We start from the raw sequence: 22,183 nt of genomic DNA on the forward strand, positions 1-22,183 counted from the left end.
TACTTCTTCTTCGTCTAACCGCAGATCGTCTTCGTCCTCGGGGGTCCTCCGCTGCTTATCCATATCCTTCACTCATTCACAAATCAATCGTAAGCACACGCACGCGGACGGAGGGTTTAATCCCGATCGGCCGATGGCAACAAAAACAAGGGGGCAAATAAAGCGAATCACCTGCGACTGTCGAGAGGTTTCAGTAGAGGGACGGGGGTAGGCGTCCTCGGGGTGAGCATGCCGGACATCTTCTTCTTCGTCTGGCGGTACATCTTCTTCTTCGTCTGACGGTACATCTTGGTCTAGCGGTACTTCTTCTTCGTCTAACCGCAGATCGTCTTCGTCCTCGGGAGTCCTCCGCTGCTTATCCATATCCTTCACTCATTCACAAATCAATCGTAAGCACACGCACGCGGACGGAGGGTTTAATCCCGATCGGCCGATGGCAACAAAAACAAGGGGGCAAATAAGGCGAATCACCTGCGACTGTCGAGAGGTTTCAGTAGAGGGACGGGGGTAGGCGTCCTCGGGGTGAGCATGCCGGACATCTTCTTCTTCGTCTTGCGGTACTTCTTCTTCGTCCAACCGCAGACCGTCTTCGTCCTCGGGGGCCCTCCGCTGCTTATCCATATCCTTCACTCATTCACAAATCAATCGTAAGCACACGCACGCGGACGGAGGGTTTAATCCCGATCGGCCGATGGCAACAAAAACAAGGGGGCAAATAAAGCGAATCACCTGCGACTGTCGAGAGGTTTCAGTAGAGGGACGGGGGTAGGCGTCCTCGGGGTGAGCATGCCGGACATCTTCTTCTTCGTCTGGCGGTACATCTTCTTCTCTAACCGCAGATCGTCTTCGTCCTCGGGGGTCCTCCGCTGCTTATCCATATCCTTCACTCATTCACAAATCAATCGTAAGCACACGCACGCGGACGGAGGGTTTAATCCCGATCGGCCGATGGCAACAAAAACAAGGGGGCAAATAAAGCGAATCACCTGCGACTGTCGAGAGGTTTCAGTAGAGGGACGGGGGTAGGCGTCCTCGGGGTGAGCATGCCGGACATCTTCTTCTTCGTCTGGCGGTACATCTTCTTCTTCGTCTGACGGTACATCTTGGTCTAGCGGTACTTCTTCTTCGTCTAACCGCAGATCGTCTTCGTCCTCGGGGGTCCTCCGCTGCTTATCCATATCCTTCACTCATTCACAAATCAATCGTAAGCACACGCACGCGGACGGAGGGTTTAATCCCGATCGGCCGATGGCAACAAAAACAAGGGGGCAAATAAAGCGAATCACCTGCGACTGTCGAGAGGTTTCAGTAGAGGGACGGGGGTAGGCGTCCTCGGGGTGAGCATGCCGGACATCTTCTTCTTCGTCTTGCGGTACATCTTCTTCTTCGTCTGACGGTACATCTTGGTCTAGCGGTACTTCTTCTTCGTCCAACCGCAGATCGTCTTCGTCCTCGGGGGTCCTCCGCTGCTTATCCATATCCTTCACTCATTCACAAATCAATCGTAAGCACACGCACGCGGACGGAGGGTTTAATCCCGATCGGCCGATGGCAACAAAAACAAGGGGGCAAATAAAGCGAATCACCTGCGACTGACGAGAGGTTTCAGTAGAGGGACGGGGGTAGGCGTCCTCGGGGTGAGCATGCCGGACATCTTCTTCTTCGTCTTGCGGTACATCTTCTTCTTCGTCTGACGGTACATCTTGGTCTAGCGGTACTTCTTCTTCGTCTAACCGCAGATCGTCTTCGTCCTCGGGGGTCCTCCGCTGCTTATCCATATCCTTCACTCATTCACAAATAAATCGTAAGCACACGCACGCGGACGGAGGGTTTAATCCCGATCGGCCGATGGCAACAAAAACAAGGGGGCAAATAAAGCGAATCACCTGCGACTGTCGAGAGGTTTCAGTAGAGGGACGGGGGTAGGCGTCCTCGGGGTGAGCATGCCGGACATCTTCTTCTTCGTCTTGCGGTACATCTTCTTCTTCGTCTGACGGTACATCTTGGTCTAGCGGTACTTCTTCTTCGTCTAACCGCAGATCGTCTTCGTCCTCGGGGGTCCTCCGCTGCTTATCCATATCCTTCACTCATTCACAAATCAATCGTAAGCACACGCACGCGGACGGAGGGTTTAATCCCGATCGGCCGATGGCAACAAAAACAAGGGGGCAAATAAAGCGAATCACCTGCGACTGTCGAGAGGTTTCAGTAGAGGGACGGGGGTAGGCGTCCTCGGGGTGAGCATGCCGGACATCTTCTTCTTCGTCTGGCGGTACATCTTCTTCTTTGTCTGACGGTACATCTTGGTCTAGCGGTACTTCTTCTTCGTCTAACCGCAGATCGTCTTCGTCCTCGGGGGTCCTCCGCTGCTTATCCATATCCTTCACTCATTCACAAATCAATCGTAAACACACGCACGCGAGGGGAGGGCGGGTATAATCCCGATCCGGCCGATCGACGAGGAAAACAAGGGGGCAAATAAAGCGAATCACCTGCGACTGTCGAGAGGTTTCAGTAGAGGGACGGGGGTAGGCGTCCTCGGGGTGAACATGCCGGACATCTTCTTCTTCGTCTGGCGGTACATCTTCTTCTTCGTCTGACGGTACATCTTGGTCTAGCGGTACTTCTTCTTCGTCTAACCGCAGATCGTCTTCGTCCTCGGGGGTCCTCCGCTGCTTATCCATATCCTTCACTCATTCACAAATCAATCGTAAGCACACGCACGCGGACGGAGGGTTTAATCCCGATCGGCCGATGGCAACAAAAACAAGGGGGCAAATAAAGCGAATCACCTGCCACTGTCGAGAGGTTTCAGTAGAGGGACGGGGGTAGGCGTCCTCGGGGTGAGCATGCCGGACATCTTCTTCTTCGTCTGGCGGTACATCTTCTTCTTTGTCTGACGGTACATCTTGGTCTAGCGGTACTTCTTCTTCGTCTAACCGCAGATCGTCTTCGTCCTTGGGGGTCCTCCGCTGCTTATCCATATCCTTCACTCATTCACAAATCAATCGTAAGCACACGCACGCGGACGGAGGGTTTAATCCCGATCGGCCGATGGCAACAAAAACAAGGGGGCAAATAAAGCGAATCACCTGCGACTGTCGAGAGGTTTCAGTAGAGGGACGGGGGTAGGCGTCCTCGGGGTGAGCATGCCGGACATCTTCTTCTTCGTCTTGCGGTACATCTTCTTCTTCGTCTGACGGTACATCTTGGTCTAGCGGTACTTCTTCTTCGTCTAACCGCAGATCGTCTTCGTCCTCGGGGGTCCTCCACTGCTTATCCATATCCTTCACTCATTCACAAATCAATCGTAAGCACACGCACGCGGACGGAGGGTTTAATCCCGATCGGCCGATGGCAACAAAATCAAGGGGGCAAATAAAGCGAATCACCTGCGACTGTCGAGAGGTTTCAGTAGAGGGACGGGGGTAGGCGTCCTCGGGGTGAGCATGCCGGACATCTTCTTCTTCGTCTGGCGGTACATCTTCTTCTTCGTCTGACGGTACATCTTGGTCTAGCGGTACTTCTTCTTCGTCTAACCGCAGATCGTCTTCGTCCTCGGGGGTCCTCCGCTGCTTATCCATATCCTTCACTCATTCACAAATCAATCGTAAGCACACGCACGCGGACGGAGGGTTTAATCCCGATCGGCCGATGGCAACAAAAACAAGGGGGCAAATAAAGCGAATCACCTGCGACTGTCGAGAGGTTTCAGTAGAGGGACGGGGGTAGGCGTCCTCTGGGTGAACATGCCGGACATCTTCTTCTTCGTCTGGCGGTACATCTTCTTCTTCGTCTGACGGTACATCTTGGTCTAGCGGTACTTCTTCTTCGTCTAACCGCAGATCGTCTTCGTCCTCGGGGGTCCTCCGCTGCTTATCCATATCCTTCACTCATTCACAAATCAATCGTAAGCACACGCACGCGGACGGAGGGTTTAATCCCGGTCGGCCGATGGCAACAAAAACAAGGGGGCAAATAAAGCGAATCACCTGCGACTGTCGAGAGGTTTCAGTAGAGGGACGGGGGTAGGCGTCCTCGGGGTGAGCATGCCGGACATCTTCTTCTTCGTCTTGCGGTACATCTTCTTCTTCGTCTGACGGTACATCTTGGTCTAGCGGTACTTCTTCTTCGTCTAACCGCAGATCGTCTTCGTCCTCGGGGGTCCTCCGCTGCTTATCCATATCCTTCACTCATTCACAAATCAATCGTAAGCACACGCACGCGGACGGAGGGTTTAATCCCGATCGGCCGATGGCAACAAAAACAAGGGGGCAAATAAAGCGAATCACCTGCGACTGTCGAGAGGTTTCAGTAGAGGGACGGGGGTAGGCGTCCTCTGGGTGAACATGCCGGACATCTTCTTCTTCGTCTTGCGGTACATCTTCTTCTTCGTCTGACGGTACATCTTGGTCTAGCGGTACTTCTTCTTCGTCTAACCGCAGATCGTCTTCGTCCTCGGGGGTCCTCCGCTGCTTATCCATATCCTTCACTCATTCACAAATCAATCGTAAGCACATGCACGCGGACGGAGGGTTTAATCCCGATCGGCCGATGGCAACAAAAACAAGGGGGCAAATAAAGCGAATCACCTGCGACTGTCGAGAGGTTTCAGTAGAGGGACGGGGGTAGGCGTCCTCGGGGTGAGCATGCCGGACATCTTCTTCTTCGTCTGGCGGTACATCTTCTTCTTCGTCTGACGGTACATCTTGGTCTAGCGGTACTTCTTCTTCGTCTAACCGCAGATCGTCTTCGTCCTCGGGGGTCCTCCGCTGCTTATCCATATCCTTCACTCATTCACAAATCAATCGTAAGCACACGCACGCGGACGGAGGGTTTAATCCCGATCGGCCGATGGCAACAAAAACAAGGGGGCAAATAAAGCGAATCACCTGCGACTGTCGAGAGGTTTCAGTAGAGGGACGGGGGTAGGCGTCCTCGGGGTGAGCCTGCTGGAGCGTGTTGACGGGGAGTTGGGGTGGCCCGAGTTCGGCCGCCTTGAGGAGATGGCGGAGGGACGGCGCGAGGTCAGCGGGAAGCCACGGGCTGCTGGTTTGAGGCAGGGCGAAAACGTGGAATAGGTGGAGTTAGGGCATACGTTCACCTATTCCGTCCTTATATATGAGTCTTCAACGTGGATACGTGGATACATATGTTGGGTCAGACACGGGCGGAAGTTCAAAAATCGAGGGACAGACTAGTACGAACGTCCAGCATATCGGCCCAACAGTCTGCCTGCAGCCCGCCTACAATTTTTTCTTCTTTTTTTTTTTGCGAATTTTCAACCGGACCTCCTCACTCTCACTAACTCTACTAACTGCTATGCCGGATTTGGCAGTGGCGGGAGCTTGGGCTCCAATCCACGGTGCCGTGGATACATGTCGCCATGACGTGCTCGCGCGGATAATGTGCCTTGCTAGTGCTCCTCTTCAACCATGGCATCTGTCGTCAACAACAACAACGTTGATTAGGGCAGGCTTGCGGTGAAGTCCACGAAGGAGGAGGCCTTGCCGCCCCATGGGCCTGAGATCGCAGAAAGTGGAAGAGGGGCCGCTCTAGTTAGGGCTCTGGGCATCCCTCATCGATGTGGGGCCACAAGAATGATGTCCCTGTCGTGAAACCGAGGTGGTCAGATAGAATGTCGTGTTGGGTGCCAGCCGTATTGGCTCTTCGCCACATCGGCACCTCAAGTATTACCTCATCAATGACAGTTCTAGGGGCACGTCCTCACCACGCTGGGGTGGCGCCAGGCGCAGCGCTCATCATCGTTCGTCAAGACATAGGTGCCACCGACATGCATGGGTCCTCGCTGACGTGAAGCTCGCAGCTTGGACCAGTCCAAGAACACCAAGGAGGTCGACGCCCAACATCGACATCAGATTAGGTAGGACATCCTCTAGATCGGGATCTCCTTGCCGAAGCGTAAGCTCCGCGTCAAGGAGGAGATGCGGAAGTGGCACAACAAGCACAACACCAACACCATGCCCAGGGACGAATGTCGTGGCCGCTGGACGGCTTCGGCAACCGCCGTGCTCTCGTCCAACAAACAAAGTTGGAGCATGGGTACCAATTGCTACAAAAGTAATGCACAATTGAACCACTACGCCTTGTTCACCGATGTCATTGTGTGTCGTGGTGTGGCACACTGGATATCTCATCATCATGGAGAACGGTGCCTTCAGATCATCAATCTAAATGTTCAGACCGGCCAAGTCTCCTTGACGATGCTCCCTTTCACAGTGAACTTCGGCCCCACCAGTAAATGTCAGCGGGACGCTATCAGTCCTCTGGATGCAAAACGGAGGTCCCCAACTAGAGATGTGGGAACAACGCGAGGACCCCAAAAACATGATCGGTACTTCAAAATGGCTACGTACTCGAACGATCGAGCTAAGACGACCCGGAAAGGAGAACGAAGGAAGAGCACTATGTGTCTTGAGAAAGAAGTGTGGCACAATGCTCATCAGCGACGACTTGTGTCGTGTTTACACAGTTGACCTTGAAACCGGGAGGATGGAGGAGCTGGCTGATTGGCCTCACACGCGCTCCATGTGCCATTGGGATTCCATGCCCTTGGATATTGATTGGCTCACGTTCTTCGTTTCTCGGCTTACGAGGTATAGCTAACCATTCTCATATATATGTATACACATTTTTTGGTTTATTTGGCAAAGTATGTTGGATACATTACCGTGCCAGAGGGGTTGATCAACCACGGTGTTCCTATTTAACTCGTTCTTACAACATTTAATGTTTGGGTGTTACTCATGTTTTTTTGTATTTCTTAGGGTCTCCGCGCGTCCCCTCTCATCTACTAGTGGTGATACATGCATCTGCGCCAAGGAAGAGGCGCATGGGCAGCGTGAAGGGTAAGTTACACGGTGGCATCTAGAAGTAGTGGAAGACATGCTCTAACGAACTAGATTCACCAAATGAAACACGCTAGACTCGGGAGTATATTTCTTTTGTTCTTTTTTTTTTGTTTTTTTGTTCGGCTTGCTATGTTTAGACTTGCATTTCTTGAAAGAGAGTTTTTACGGTACATCATACTACCGGAAATAGTGGGTAGTATATAATTGATCCGACAGTTATTATTAATTCCTCATTTTTTTGCTCCAGGACATTTCGGTAATTAACAATTAGAGTTCGGGACTAGTAATTAATGACAATAGTAAAGCCTCCTCGGCCGCACAGGGCCGGCCGCTCTGCGTCGAACGGCCTCCCGCCACCGACCCGAGATCTTCCTCCCATGCGTCCCCAGCGTCGACGCAGCCGCCCAGCCCAGCCCGGTGGCCCTCTCCTTGTCTGCATGTACTCGGCCGGCGCCCTGAGATCGCTTCCTCTCTTGCCCTCTCTCCGTCGAACGTACGTCGGCCGGCACCCACTAATCTAAGATATTACACAAAGGCACATGGTATAGCACTAGCAGGAGTAGTAGACACAAGAACATATCACAGAACAGCACCACACACGAACGGGCATCGCACACAAAGCACACGCAGCACGCTGGACAAGCGCGCACGCACACACAGACAGAGAGAGTACGCACGCCAGGCACGCTGCACGCACGCGTAATAGCAGGACGCAACAGACGCTTGCAGATAACAGAGGAAAGGGCAGAGGGAGGTAGGGAAGGAGAGGGCAGAGGAGGATAGAGGCGGAGGGCGTTTCCTCGGCATCGGTGCGGGGCTCGAGGTGGCGTCCGTGCAGTCGTGGTGCAGTGGGCCGGCGCGGGGCAGGCTGGACGTGGGCAATGGCGACTCCGTGAAATTCCAGCTCTGTCGTCCCCTTATTCTGAAAGGGATCTGCCTACAGGATTTGGTTAACAGTAAACTACCCAAAACGCCCCTAATTACTTAATATACTACCGAAAATTTGATGTAGTATTGCCTCGTCTGAACCGTTGAACCATAGAAATAAACGGCTCCAGTTTAATTGAGGTACCGTAAAAGGTCTCTTTCTGAAATCATCAACTGTAGCCAACTTTTAATCTGTAGTTTATATACGGTGTTAGGTGAATCGTTGGATGTTGAACAATGGCTTAAAAAAAGGACCATCATAAGAGTATTCCTGCCAACTATATAAGCGGATATACTTCAAACATCTCTTTTATGGCTTGACTATTTCGCTGCCAGAATTTCCCTAGACCCTGGCCACCATAAGCAGCTGCATATCGTCGATGTAGAAACTCAGGTACTCTATTGAAATCGTACAGTTTCATGGCAGCAATTGTTTTTACGCCAGAGTGTGTAAGTTATGAAATACAGGGTGAGGTGGAGATGTTGATTTGCTGAAGGGTGGTGATCTGAAGGAGGCCTTGAGACTGGAGGATTGGCCAGGAAGTAGTGTAAGGACGGCTCTCTATTCGCTGGGACGGCTCTCTGTTTTCCTGCGATGTGAAGTTTCTGAGGCCTTTTTTGGTTCATAGGATAGGATTATTGTAAGAATAGGAATTTTGTAGGAAATAAGATGACATGTATCTCAAATCCTATGAGTAGGAATAAGAAACGAGATGTCATTTGTTTGACACCAAAGGAATTTTTCTATTGAGTCTAGACTCATTTTTATTTTCCTATAAAATGTGGAGGATAGGAACCAATCCTATTAAGAATAAGAATCCATTCCTATAAACCAAAGGGCTCTAAAGGAAAAAATCCTATAAGAATCCTATCCTCTAAAATTCATATGAAATTTCTTCAAACCAAAGGAGGCCTCAAGAATGTTGGTTTAAACCCTGAGGTATGGGTGTTTGTTTGTACCAGAAGTCTGTGAGCTGGTGATCTGTACTGCTTCCGAACATTTTTGTTTGGCTGAGCCGTGTACTCTGAACTTGACAGACAGCGATTCAGCCTAGCCTAATGTTCTGGCAGTTGCTCTTGGTTCTGTTTATAAGTAGTCGTTCGTAATTTTATCTCTTTGAGCCAACCAAACTGTTGAAAGAAAGAAAATGGTACTGTCTTCAGAGCCCGCCTCAGTCTCCGTGTACTCTGAAGAAAAGTTCGTGAGTAATAACTAGATGAAAAAAACAAAAGAGAACTTCAGAGCCCGTCTCAGTCTCCGTGTACTCTGAAGAAAAGTTTGTGAGTAATAACTAGATGGAAAAAAAACAAAAAAGAACGACGACCACAGTGGGAGTCGAACCCACGACCTTCTGATCCGAAGTCAGACGCGCTAATCCACTGCGCTATGCGGTCACGATGACATTTCTACGTCCGTACTGGTTAGGACACGAAAATATTTGAAATCTAATGTGTGTTTTTTTTAGCGATGCCAAAAGAGATATTTGAAACAAGAACGTACTACTGCGGATCACAGTCGCTCAAATAGAGATAAAAGTCAAAATCCAAATTCAGAACGCAAAAAGGGAACGAAAAGTACATTCTGACATGGATGCACGGCTTCGAAGGGGAAGAGTCCAAAGCATACATTTTTGCTTGATATGCAGCATTCGTGGGCCAGGCTAACCCACCGGTTAGCTAACACAATTAACTAGCCTAGGCCGGCGGTTAGGTAGCAGTGTAGTTTCTAGTGGTGTCTTTTGCTCTGTCAATTTGTATATGCATCTAAAAAAAAAGGTGGAAATCATGCGAAGCTACTGCGTACGTACCTCGTGCTGCGGATGGATCGATGGATCAATGGATGGAGCTTTCCGAGCGATGGAGCTGTCTACGTGGTACCAGTGTACTAGTTTAGAGCAAACTAAATTAACCCAGTGTGCAAGTGGTAGTATATTTTTTGGGTATGGACCTACCTACCTTGGCTTGATTTCTCCTGATCCATCCATCTTATCGTATCACTGATCCATCCATCTTATCGTATCAATAAATCATGACACCTCCACCCAAATCCACCAAAAATATCCTAGCTAGATAAATCCCTGTGAAAGGGAAAGAAGTTTGCTTTCCATATATATATATATATTTTTTTTGTGGGAAAACATCCAATGTCTTAACCTTCAATCATGGCAATACAACGAACACCATAAATAAATAAGAAAAATTACATCCAGATTCATAGACCACCTAGCGACGACTACAAGCACCGAAGCGAGCCAAAGGCGTGCTACCGTCATCGCCCATCCCTTATCGGAGTCGGACAAAACTTGTTGTAGTTGACAGTCCGGAATTCTTCATGCTAAGGACCTATACGACCAGCGCACCATAACAACAACTGCCACCGATGAAGAGTGGAAAAGATTAAAAGGATCACACATACGGAGATGGACGATGCAGATCCGCCGGAAACACACCTCCACACGCCCACCAACGATACTAGATGCACCACTAGAACTGAGCTAGGCGGGAAGAACCTTATTTCATTATCAGGGAGCCACCGCCGTCTCGCCTTCTTGAGCAGGATACAAACCCTAAAAAATCATAAACACATCTAAACACCGGGCCCTCCCATCAATAGGGGCCGGGATCCATCATGCTCCCATGGCCCTAAAGCCACCGGGGACGAGGCAGACCGGCGCCTGTGGGAGGCGGATAAACCCTATTTTTTTAGGGGAGGAGGCGGCTTGTCCACGTCCGCATGTTGCCAGTTTCCGACCTAGTTTGTTTTTCCATATGATAATGTTGTGCACAATAAGGCTTTGTACATGAAAAACATTTACAAGTTATGTTTTTCATGTGTACCCTGGGATGAGTACATATATAATCCAAAAAATTGACACCCTCCTTTCTTATGATGGAAGATTCTTGCTCATCAAATCAGTCTTCTCTGAACTGCCAACTTTTTCCATGTGTACCCTGGCTCTGCTAGTTCGAGTAATTGATCAAATCAACAAATATGTGTAGAATTTCCTATGAAGAAAGTATGGTGTGGAGGATAAGGGCACTGCTCTGACTGCTTGGTCTAAAGTTTGCAAACCAAAACAACAAGGAGGTCTTCGAATACTAGATATTGTTGTACATAATAAGGCTGTGCTCATGCAAAACATTTACAAGTTCCTAAACAAAGAAGATATCCCCTGGATCAAGCTCATTTGGGAGAAGTACTATCAGAGAAATGCACCTCTGGGCAAACCAGAAGGATCACTTTGATGGAAGGCCCACCTTTCGCTCTGGAATGATTTTAAGGAAGCCAGTGCATGTAAAATCACATCTTGACAATCTGTTCCGATCTGGAAGCATAACTGGGAAGGGGAAGATCTACAACAAAATTTTCCTGAACTGCACTCCTATGCAATTGATGACTCACCTTCCTTGCAGAAATTCAGTGATTCTCATGATTGGACGGAACATTTTCACCTAGCAATGTCCACTGAAACTTTTGAGCAGTTCAACAAGATGAGAGAAATCATCCCAGAGGTGGATCCCAGCAGCAAGGATAAATGGATATGCAATGGTAGAACTAACATATATTCATCCATGCAAATGTACATCATGCTGACGGGAGATGAAGTGGGGCATCCTATTTTCAGCTTAATCTGGAGCAGTTCCAGTAGACTCAAGCATAAGATCTTCTTTTGGTTGGTTGCCCACTACAAAATTAACACAAGAGCTCTTCTAAAGAGCAAAATAATGCATTTGGACAACGGAAAATGCCATCGGAGGCCGAGCTCCAGTGAGCTCGTTTTTATTTTTTATTTTTCTGGAGCATGAAAATTTTCAAATTTATTTTTTGAACACACATGCACATGTATACTATGTATATGCAAAATTTCACAGTATTATACGTTTACATGTGGCCTACAGGAAAAAGACAAATACACATTTTTAATGGGCCTTTTATTTTTGTTATTGGGCCAGAAATTTGTTATTTTTGTACAGCCTATAAATCACAACATTTTTCGACGAAATTTAACACGTTCTTACGGAATACATATAAGTTTTCATGATATTTTTTTCAGATTTTTTTGGAACTTTTAAATATGCTTTTTGATTTTTTCAAAATACCGAGCTCACTGGAGCTCGGCCTCCAAAAATCTGCACTCATTTGGACAACCCTTTTTGTCCTAATTGTAGTCAGATGGCAGAGGAAACCACCATGCACCGGCTCTTGAACTGTAACTTTGCACAAGAATGTTGGAACACTCTGATCCCTAGCAAGAAGAGAGGCGCCTCAGTGTATGAGGAAATCATGTTTGCCACTGAATTACTCCCTAAGTATTTTGCTCCAGAAATTGTCATTTTGGGATGCTGGAATATTTGGACACAGAGAAATGGGAAAAAAAATTCAGAGCTCAACAATAATCCATCCAGGCCCGGAGATTCTATCTTAAACAAGACCTCAAGCTGCTACGATTTAAAGTTCAAGAGAAGCATGTTCAAGAACTCTCACAGTGGATAGACAATAGTATGTAATCCCATCTGGAGGGCCTTTTTCTATATCAGGCATTGGCTAGCCTTTTCCCTTCTGGAGGGCCTTTCTTTATTTTGTTCCTTTTTTCTCCCCCCCCCCCCCCCCCCCCCCCCCCATGTAATATACTTTTTTGATTAATGAAGATTTACTATAGAACAATTGTTCTATGCTTTACGGGTGAAAGAAAGTGATACATCTTATCTTTGTGGTAGATCGATGTATCTATCTAAAAATGTCCATCGGAGCAGAATCAAAACATCCGTGACTCCCCACAAAATAAGAAATGAAAAAAATTCCAGCACCAGCATAAGTTCGTTCCTCAGCATGCTTTTTTTAAATCAACCTTTTCCATTTTTTTTGTTCCTTCTTTCTTCTTCTTTTTCTCTCGCAATTAGATACTTTTACTCCCTGCAAGAAAAAAAGGAATGCTTTTGAGAATGATGAAAATATTGGAACGAATAATTATAGAAATAAACTCTGACAAACTGTAATTTCAATGAGTTCTTTATTAAACTATTATTATGCACATAAAGGGTCGAATAGAGAGAAATACATAGAACAAACGCAATGGAACTGGTCAGCGCTGGTGAATGGTAGAAATGTTTATACCGTGCTGTGCTGATCGCTACAGATGCACCCTTTCGAGTAACTAATTAAACACTGGCTCGTAATCAAGAAGCTAGCAAGGTCGGTGGTTAGCAAATATACATTTGAAGCGTAAGTTGTTAATCAAGTGATGTCTTTTGGCTTTTGCTATGTTTGTAGCTAAGTAGGAAACCGTGCGGAAGCTACTCGTGGATGGAGCTTTCTGACAGATGAGTGTTGTTGTTTTCTGTACATTGCCAATCGCTTTGACAGCAGGGTCGTCGTGTAGAGCCCCTCTCAGTGTGCATATACTACTACGTACTCCTATCCAAAGGAGTAGTATATATTTTAGTTTCGGACCTACTTTAGGCTTGATTTTCCTGGTAGACGGATCGATCTTATCGTATCAATCATGACACCTCCACCCAAACCAACGAAAATCAATTAACAAGAAGGAATGAATTCTCTACCGATCTCTCTGATAGGGAAATAAGATGTTTTTCTCAATAATATATGCAAAGTTGACGTTGAATCAAGCTTGGTGGCCATGAAATTCCACAAATCCGTCATTTGTTTACTGGTAATGCCTTTGTCGTCAACTTGGAAGAAGAATTTCGTCTTTCACTGCCGTACGTTGATGTGCATGGCTAGCTAATGACGTGTCTCTGCTTTTTCGGCAAAGATTAGGTGTATTTGCTAGTGTGATGAGAAAGAGGATACTATAAGTATAAATAATCCAAAACCAAAAATGTGATACCCAGTGTCATCTTAATCTGTGGTCGATGGATCAGAGCAGCTAGCACGGCTCTCCATTAAACAATGACAAGCAGGACGGCACCACCAGGATATGTTCGATTCTACACTTTCTTCCCCACTCACCTTTGATTTTCCCTTTTGTTTTCTCTCGATATTTTGGTTGCGCTCCTCCCTACGCGTGGCTGAGTGCACCGTCTACGCGTGGTTTCGAAATTCAGACAAGAAAGCAGAGCAAGGTAAAAAAAAAGGAACTGTAGTACTCCAGTAGATACTTATCTCAATTCAGAGTACAGGCGTCGAAAATCCATGGGTGCACATGCATGCCAAGGCAAGGAGCTTCAATGCCGTTTCTTTTAAAGAACGAAAAAGGAAAGAAATATGGAGGTATTACGTGCGTGGCAGCCGTCCATCTCGCTCGAGGTTCTAATTCTACTACGTACTTCGATCGAGTGATCCGCCATGGGCGACCACTGGTTGGCGCGTTCAGATTTCAGAAGGAAGGGGAGGCGCGGGGCGGGCACGGCTGCGACGGCCAGAACTGCGCGGGCTTGACCTTGGAGACGCTGGTGAGCACGCCCAGCGGCGTCACGTCGCCCACCACCGTCACCTTCTTGCTCGGGATGTCGATGTCGAACGACGTCACGCCCTCCATCTTGGCGATGTGCTTCTTCACCTTGCCCGCGCACCCCTTGCAGTGCAGCGACACGCGCAGCACCACCACCTGCGTCGTCCTCGCTGCCGCCGTCGTCGAGGACGACCGCGCCAGCGCCGCCGCCTTGTGCTGCTCCGTGTCTTGGACGGCCGTGATCTCTGATGACGGCGAAGCAGAGGAGGACGTCCCTGACGACGAAGACTCTGCTTGGTGCACAGTCGACGGCGGCGCGTCCTTGGCGAAGGGAGCCGGCAGGGAGGCGTCGGCCGGGAACGCGTCGATGAAGGACGGCGGCGGAGGCTTCCCTTTGCCGCCGGGGAACGCGTCGATGAAGGACGGCGGCGGAGGCGGGGGCAACGCGAGGACGTCGAGGTCGTCGGACTGCAGCCGGGAGGAGTTGAGGAGGAACCTGGAGGAGGTGGCCGGGCTGACCAGCCTCTTCTCCGAAGATCTAGTACCGCCACTGATACCAGCAGCACCAGCAGTGGTGCTCTTCTTCTTCTTCTTGGTGCCGTGGCCGTGCAGCTGGTGCTGGGAGTCCTCTGAGAGCGCCGAGTCTTTGGTGGTGCTACTGGTGCTTGGCCTTGGCGGCTTGGAGGTGGAGGAGCGGTGTGGGTCGCGGAGCCGCGGCGAGTGGCGGTCGATGGCCCGGCCGCTGCTGCCGACGATGGCGCCGGCGCCGGTGGAGGCGATGATGTTGGTGGCGTCGGCGGAGGAGCAGGAGATGGAGATGGACGGCAGGCCCAGACGCTTGTGCACGCCCTTGAGAAGCAGAGACGCCATGGAACGAAGCAAGATGGCCGGCCCGATTACTCTGAGTCTCTCTCTGGGTCTGGGTTGGTGGTGCACAATGAAATGAAATGAATGGTGATTCTCTTCTTCTTCTTCTCGGCGAGAAAGGAGCTTTTAAACTTGGGGCTTTGGAAGGAAGGTGCCAAAGCAAAAGCCAAAACCGCTACCATGGAGTGTACTCTGCTTCTTGGGTTGACGTGGGACATGTACGTGGCACAACCTGTGTGACCACGTGTGCGTGCTGCTCCAGCATATGCAAGCATGCTCTGATCCAGCTGGACGGTTTCGGACCGTAGTGAGTGAGTTAGTCAGTGAGTGTGCTACTGGCCACTAGCTTCACCTACCGACTGTACCTACCAGCCGGACAAGACCAGCAGAGCTGTGCATCTGCATGCACGCTGACTGACATCATCAGTCGGCAGGTACGTGTACTGCCTGTCTGGAATCAGCCCGTTACATATCGACAGCAGCAGCAGCAGCAGCAGTGTCTATCGCGTAATCAGCAGCAGGAGGATCTAATCTGTACGTGCCGTAAATTTTGCTGACGAACAAGCTCTGGACCTGTCTGCACTAGTTTGAGAGCCGACTAGTTTAAAGGCGACGCAGCTGAGAGCCTGAGATGGCATCCACGACGGACGGCCGGACGCGCGTGCCTAGAGATTCGACGTTGATATATAGATGGTGCCAAATCTGCACCGGAATACTAGCCGGTGCGCTAGATCGTGGAACTATTTCACTGCTGATAGTAATGCATATCACTAGTTTAAACATGACACACACAGCTGAGATGGCATCCACGACGGACGCGCGTGTGCAGTAGCCTAGAGATTCGATGCAGCTGCACATGCATGCATGCGAGCCCGCACGTAGAGAGAGATTCACTGTGACAGATCATGGAGCTACTTCAGTGCTAATACTATGTACTGCACATCTTCGTCTCTGACATAAATAAACATACATGTATCGCATCCGATGTTCATATTCAGATACGTTAGCGTAGAATGAAAATAGGGACCGCCTATCCCTCAATGGACTGAAAATTTCAGAAAATAGTGTCAGTTGATTCCCTCAGGTCCGAACGATCCTACCGAGCAAGTCAAATACAGCTAGCACACTGCACACGCATATGTATAGAGCTAAAGACACGTAGGCATCGACTTGTACAGCTTGGTCGATCGGATTACTGCTCGTCGCCATTCATCCATCCATCAAAATCGTATAGTACAAGTCAGTCAGAAGAAGAATAGGGAGAAAGGGACCCGAATATATTCGAGACATTTGGTGCAACAGCCGCCACTCTTTCTTCCTCCGTGGCCGGGAGAAGGAGAAAAGGACCCGAGAGGAGCACGGCGAACTTTCTTCGTAGTCTGCTGTAAGAAACAGCTACACATGTCATTATGTCACTGTCCACCTTTTATTTTGTTGACATTTATACACGACCAGCGAGGAAGCAACGCAAAATTATTTACTTACGCGTGTGATCGATTTGGTGCAGATCACCGCTGCTGACCGGTTTGTCTAACGTCTTTGTTTGGTGAAATGCATGGATTACAATTTGATCATACTATTATAAATTGGTGCACTACTCATTAGTCGTCGTAGTTGTTGGTGTTCCGTTATTTTCTTACTACTCAATTACTATTACAACTAATCATGACTTGTACCAAGCTCCATCGAACTTGCATTGCATGATCTAGCATTATTTTGTAAAGACATTTCTTTTATTTACTTAAAAGGTGCCACAAGGAAAGCTTGCAGGAAGCTAAAAAAAGACGCACTAAACATGGACCACGTGTAACGCCGAGCTAGATGCACGCGTACCTGAAATTAGGCAGCGGCGGGAGACGGCTAGAAAGGAAGAATACACCAACATATTCCAAGGAAAGGTGGTGTTGCTATACATATATGTAGCACAGTTAGCTGGCACAATGGTCAAAATGATCCCTTAATTTGTGCACCACAACTTGCCACTTCTTGTCCAATATGGAAGAAAAGCCAATGACTGCACCAATCCCTAGGCAAATTTTAATTTACTTTTTGGTGTAATCATGGCCGGCCTGCATGCATCCTCGTCCGGAGAAGCTGCACTGAAACAATGGCAGGTAGACGCAGGTGTATATTGTCTCCTTAATTTCTGCCCTTTTGGGGAGTAGGAGCCTTTTCCAGATGCATCTTTTTTCTCTTTCTATATCTACCTCGTCACAGGTACACCAGAGCTACCTCAACAAAAACACAAATGGCTATCACCTCATTTGAGCAACTCATCGGCTTCCTCTATAGTCTACGCGTCCGCGGCGCGGTGCGACACCATCCCCGGCGCTCCCGCTGGCAGCCCATTGGCTGCTATTCTCTCCAGTCTCACCGTCCGCGACGCTTCTGTTGTTCGCAACATTATCGCTACGACCACGGGGGATATTAGAGATATATTTGAGCTACATGTATTTGGTAGTTTAGGATTTGTAATCCTTCTCCTACCTTATCTCTACGAGAGGCTTCTTGCCCTTCAAATCTATACTCCTATATATACTCGCCGTGAGGCTCAATAGAACATCCATCATATTCCGCCAATCTTCTCTCTATTCACTTCTAACACTTTTTTCCCGGTGAATTTGCTCTACAAAAGTCAAAGTGTGCCTTCCTTCGAGGTAGCATGGTGTTTAAGTTTAACACTCTACTACCAATGAGTATAGTAATTTTTTTAGAATTCTATTTTAACTGCACAACGAAAACAGCCAGTAAAATCATATACATCCAAAATGTAAACTGAAATATCTTCAGCCACATTTTGGTTATACATACTATCTTTGTATCAAAATATAAGATATTTTTTGGTTTTGCACAGGGCATAAAAAATGTATTATATTTTGTTACGCAGGAAGTATTAAAATCCATCATCGAATAATCTTGTTAAACTGTACATCGAGAATATATGTGTTGTTTAGCGGACCCTTCCATTCTATAAGTATGTTAGGCACAATAAAAAGTTCTGCTATCGGAGTATCCTTGGTGCATGCAGCCTAGTTCGATTAGTCAACTGAGAAACGGGCACGGGTATGCAAAGCATCCTGGAAAAACCCGGGCAAAACATGCACAAAAATCCCAGCATGTTTCTAAAAAGCAAGCTATCACTCCTATCTTTCTCCATCTCTTTCCCCCCTTTTTCTCCCCCGTGTGTATGTATGTGCTAAGCTGCTTTGGGAATATTTTTTTGGAAGCAGCTACATCTCATAAAAAAGTGTCAGATGGTAAGCTGTCCACACACGCGCGCGCGCGCGCGGCATGTATACGTTTGGTAGAGGGAGCCACGACCACCATGAGCTCGAATAGAATCTGATGCTTCCTACCGGGGGCACTTTCTTTCATTGGTTTTGTCATACAATGTGCGCATTGCTTTTCTGTTTTCTTAAAAAAAAAGAGTGCACATTGCTGCTTTCCTCTCGCGCGTGTATGTTTGTTTTTATTTTGCGGGGATCTCCTAGCTAGTTATGGATTGGTCGTCTTTCACACGCATGTGGTTTCTTTCATCCGATTTGAAAAACTGACAACAACACGGGGAACAAAGAGCCCTTGTAAAACTAAGTGTTACTTTCAAAGTTCCATCCAAGAAAAATAGCACTATATGTGAAATGGTACACCACCTTCCACATCTCGACACTCATCCATTCTTAGTATCTTGTAGTACTAAGAAATAACATGGCAGTCACTCATACGACTGAGCTAGGATTTGTTGTAGATGTTGGCTCCACAGTCCAGAACATTTTCATTGAACAGCATTTCAAACCAAACAAAAGATAAGAAACAAGGGATAATTTTCATTGAACAGCATTTCAAACAAGCACTACATGCTCAGCCTGCTCCTTTTTTTTACCAGTTTCTTCGTTTCTTTGTGTACGCTATGAGTGCACGATCGGGTAGTGCGTATATGCTATGACTCTAAAAATTGTGTTCATGAGTAGCCTAGGGCTGTATGTGATTATAGATACCAAAAATCATTACAACATACGAGTACTAACTATGCAGCACTCTTCGGAGTAGCTTATTAAACACAGGTTCGTAATTAAGAAGACATGCTAGCTATCTAGGCCGGCGGTTAGTGTTGGTTTTTGTTATGTTTGTAGCGAAGTCGGAAACCATGGATGGAGCCTTCGGAGTGGCGAGTGTTGTTGTTTTCTCTGTATTATCTTATCAAGTCGCTTTGACAGCAAGGTACTCCCTAGTGTAGCGCAGAAGAGCTTTTTGAGTGTGTGTATATATAACTATGCAAAGAAGGGTCATATACTCATATATATTTTTGCTTTCGACCAATCTTATCTGGGCTTGATTTTGCTGGTCGATGGATCGATGTTATATCATATCAATCATGACACCTCCACCCAAAACAACCAAAATCTGTTAACAAGCATGAACTCCCTATCGATCTCTGTGATAGGGAAACAAGATGTTTTCTTTAGCTGATCAGAGTAAAATGTGAAGAATGTTGACGTCTAAGCTTCCAATTGCTCTTTCACTGCTGTTGATGTACTACTACACGGCGGCTAATGATGGATTACAATCAACTTAGATGGATGGATATCTTGGCTTTTGCACTTATGCTGCTGCTAGTGGTGGATGGAGAATAATAAGATATGTATAATCCAAAAGAAAAATGTGATACTCGTAGTCATCTTTGTGAGAACCATCCATGTCGTCCACCCGAATAGAATCAAAATGTTACATACTAAACAATGACAAACGGCACCACCCGGGATAAGTTCGATTCTACACTTTCTTCTCCACTCAACTTTAATTTCCTCCTTTCTTTTCTCTCAAATCTTGATATTTTGAGTGCGCGATCGACTAGACTTGTATATGCTTTGTTTGGAAATTCATATAAGAAAGAAGAGCAAGGTAAAAAAAATACTATTATTACAGTACAGGACCTGTTGTATTGTACTACCTAACGTAAAAAACGTTTTTATATTATGAGACGGAGGGCGTATATCTCAATTCAGAACACACGTATAGAAAATTCAGCTTTGTTTCTTTTCTTTCACAAAAAAAAGGAAGAAAGATAGAGCTGCGGCTAGCCTGACGTACATACGTGGCAGCAGCCGTCGATTCTTTTCTTTCAGGCACATGCTTTTTTTTACGAAACCTCGTCAGAGGGCGGGGAGCTCCTGCATTTGCATATAGAAGAAGAAAGTTGGTCCGGTTAATAAGGGAAACCCGACCCAAAAACCATACATGCATCAGTTAATTAAGGGAAACCGGCGAAGACCACACACCGGACTAGCACTAAAGGGACGTCGTCCGAGCCAGATACAAGGGTGCCGAGGCCCAAGACCACCGTCAACACAGCATGGACGACAGACACTGATGATGCTACCTAGTCTGCTAATCCTGATGATGTGGTTCAGACTTGAGAGATAGTTGTTGAGTTCAGAAGGACGCGGAGGCGCGCGGGGGGTACGGCTGCGACGGCCAGAACTGGGCGGGCTTGACCTTGGCGACGCTGGTGAGCACCCCCAGCGGCGTCACGTCGCCGACCACCGTCACCTTCTTGCTCGGGATGTCGATGTCGAACGACGTCACCCCCTCCATCTTAGCGAGGTGCTTCTTCACCTTGCCCGCGCAACCCTTGCAGTGCAGCGACACCCTCAAAACCACCACCTGCGTCGTTCTTCTCTCCGTGGTCGTGGACGACCGCGCCAGCACCGCCGCCTTCTGCTGCTCCTCTTCTTGGACGGCTGTGATCTCGGACGACGACGAAGCAGAGGAGGAGGACGAGGAGGTCTCTGCTTGCTGTACCGGCGACGGTGCCTCCTTCGCGAAGTAAAGAGGGAGCGAGGCGTCGCCGGGGAACGCGTCGATGAAGGACGGCGGCTTCCCTTCGCCGCCGGGGAACACGTCGATGAACGACGGCGGCGGTGGCGGGGGGAGCGCGAGGACGTCGAGGTCGTCGGACTGCAGCCGGGAGGAGTTGAGGAGGAACCTGGACGACGTCGCCGGGCTTACCAGCCTCTTCTCTGAAGTCCCAGCAGCAGCAGTGGTGCTCTTCTTCTTGTTGTTGTTGCCGTGACCGTGCTGCTGCTTGGAGTCGCCGGAGGACGCCGAGTCTTTGGTGCTACTGGTACTGGTGCTTGGCCTTGGCGGCTTGGAGGTGGAGGAGCGGTGTGGGTCGCGGAGGCGCGGCGAGTGGCGGTCGATGGCCCGGCCGCTGCTGCTGCCGACGCCGTTGGTGGTGGTGGTTGAGGCGATGATGTTGGTGGCGTCGGCGGAGGAGCAGGAGATGGAGATGGAGATGGACGGCAGGCCCAGCCGCTTGTGAACGCCCTTGAGAAGCAGAGACGCCATGGAATGGAACCCGGCCGGATTACTCTGAGTCTCTTGGTCTCGGTCGGGTTGGGTTGGTGGTGCTGGTGCACAATGAAATGAATGATGATTCTCTTCTTCTTCAGCTTGTATTCTAGTATTTGTATGTCTGTGTGCCCACTGCTGGCTCGCGTGCTTCCAAGCTTGCAACTTTGGAAGGAAGGGAGGGGCCAAAGTCAAAGCCAAAGCTGCCACGGAACACTCTCTGGTTGTGTTGACGTGGGCCACCAGCCACGTGGCACAGCTTGTTGTCCACGTGTGCACGCCTTGTCAGACTAGAGCTAGAAGTCACTCCTGCTGTGAGTGAGTTGATCAATGAATTACTGGCGAGTAATGCTACATCGACGGGCGGTTTTACATAATGGATTTGAGTTGTCAAATTATTATTGGATTAAGGGGAGTGAGGGGCCCCACCCACCTGAAAATTAGGGAGGGAGGATTACAGGGAAGGTTCCCGTAAAGCTTTGTAACAACCCCGTACGTTTAGCATTTTCGGTTACTGACTACTACCTTTGTCTGGCTTATAGTTTTATCGTATTTCGGATCAAAGTCTGACAATATATTTGACTAGCAAAATATTAATGCATGCCAAAATTATATGGTTGTCAAAGTTATATGGTTGCACTCATATTTGAATGTATTTTCTTGATATTATTTTATTATGTATATCTTATATTTTATTTGTATTTTCTTGATATTATTTTATTATGTATATCTTATATTCTATTAGTTAAATTTATA

At 48.1% G+C, this 22,183-nt stretch overlaps 2 protein-coding genes and 1 non-coding gene across 3 annotated transcripts; all 3 read right to left on the reverse strand.

Moving 5' to 3' along the window:
- Nucleotides 1–9,120: 9,120 nt before the first annotated feature.
- TRNAR-UCG lies at nt 9,121–9,194 on the reverse strand. The gene has a single exon. It is a non-coding gene; the product is annotated as a tRNA-Arg (tRNA).
- Nucleotides 9,195–13,884: 4,690 nt separating this feature from the next.
- LOC125546317 (protein SODIUM POTASSIUM ROOT DEFECTIVE 1-like) lies at nt 13,885–15,264 on the reverse strand. Its single transcript, XM_048710553.1, has one exon. It carries the CDS (start codon nt 15,080–15,082, stop codon nt 14,138–14,140), a length of 945 nt encoding a protein of 314 aa, XP_048566510.1. The 5' UTR covers nt 15,083–15,264; the 3' UTR covers nt 13,885–14,137.
- Nucleotides 15,265–20,304: 5,040 nt separating this feature from the next.
- LOC125546318 (protein SODIUM POTASSIUM ROOT DEFECTIVE 3-like) lies at nt 20,305–21,616 on the reverse strand. The gene has a single exon (XM_048710554.1). The coding sequence runs from the start codon at nt 21,422–21,424 to the stop codon at nt 20,510–20,512; it is 915 nt and encodes a 304-aa protein (XP_048566511.1). The 5' UTR covers nt 21,425–21,616; the 3' UTR covers nt 20,305–20,509.
- Nucleotides 21,617–22,183: the final 567 nt, after the last annotated feature.

This window comes from Triticum urartu, chromosome 3 (assembly GCF_003073215.2).
Source record: "Triticum urartu cultivar G1812 chromosome 3, Tu2.1, whole genome shotgun sequence".
NCBI lineage: Eukaryota > Viridiplantae > Streptophyta > Magnoliopsida > Poales > Poaceae > Triticum > Triticum urartu.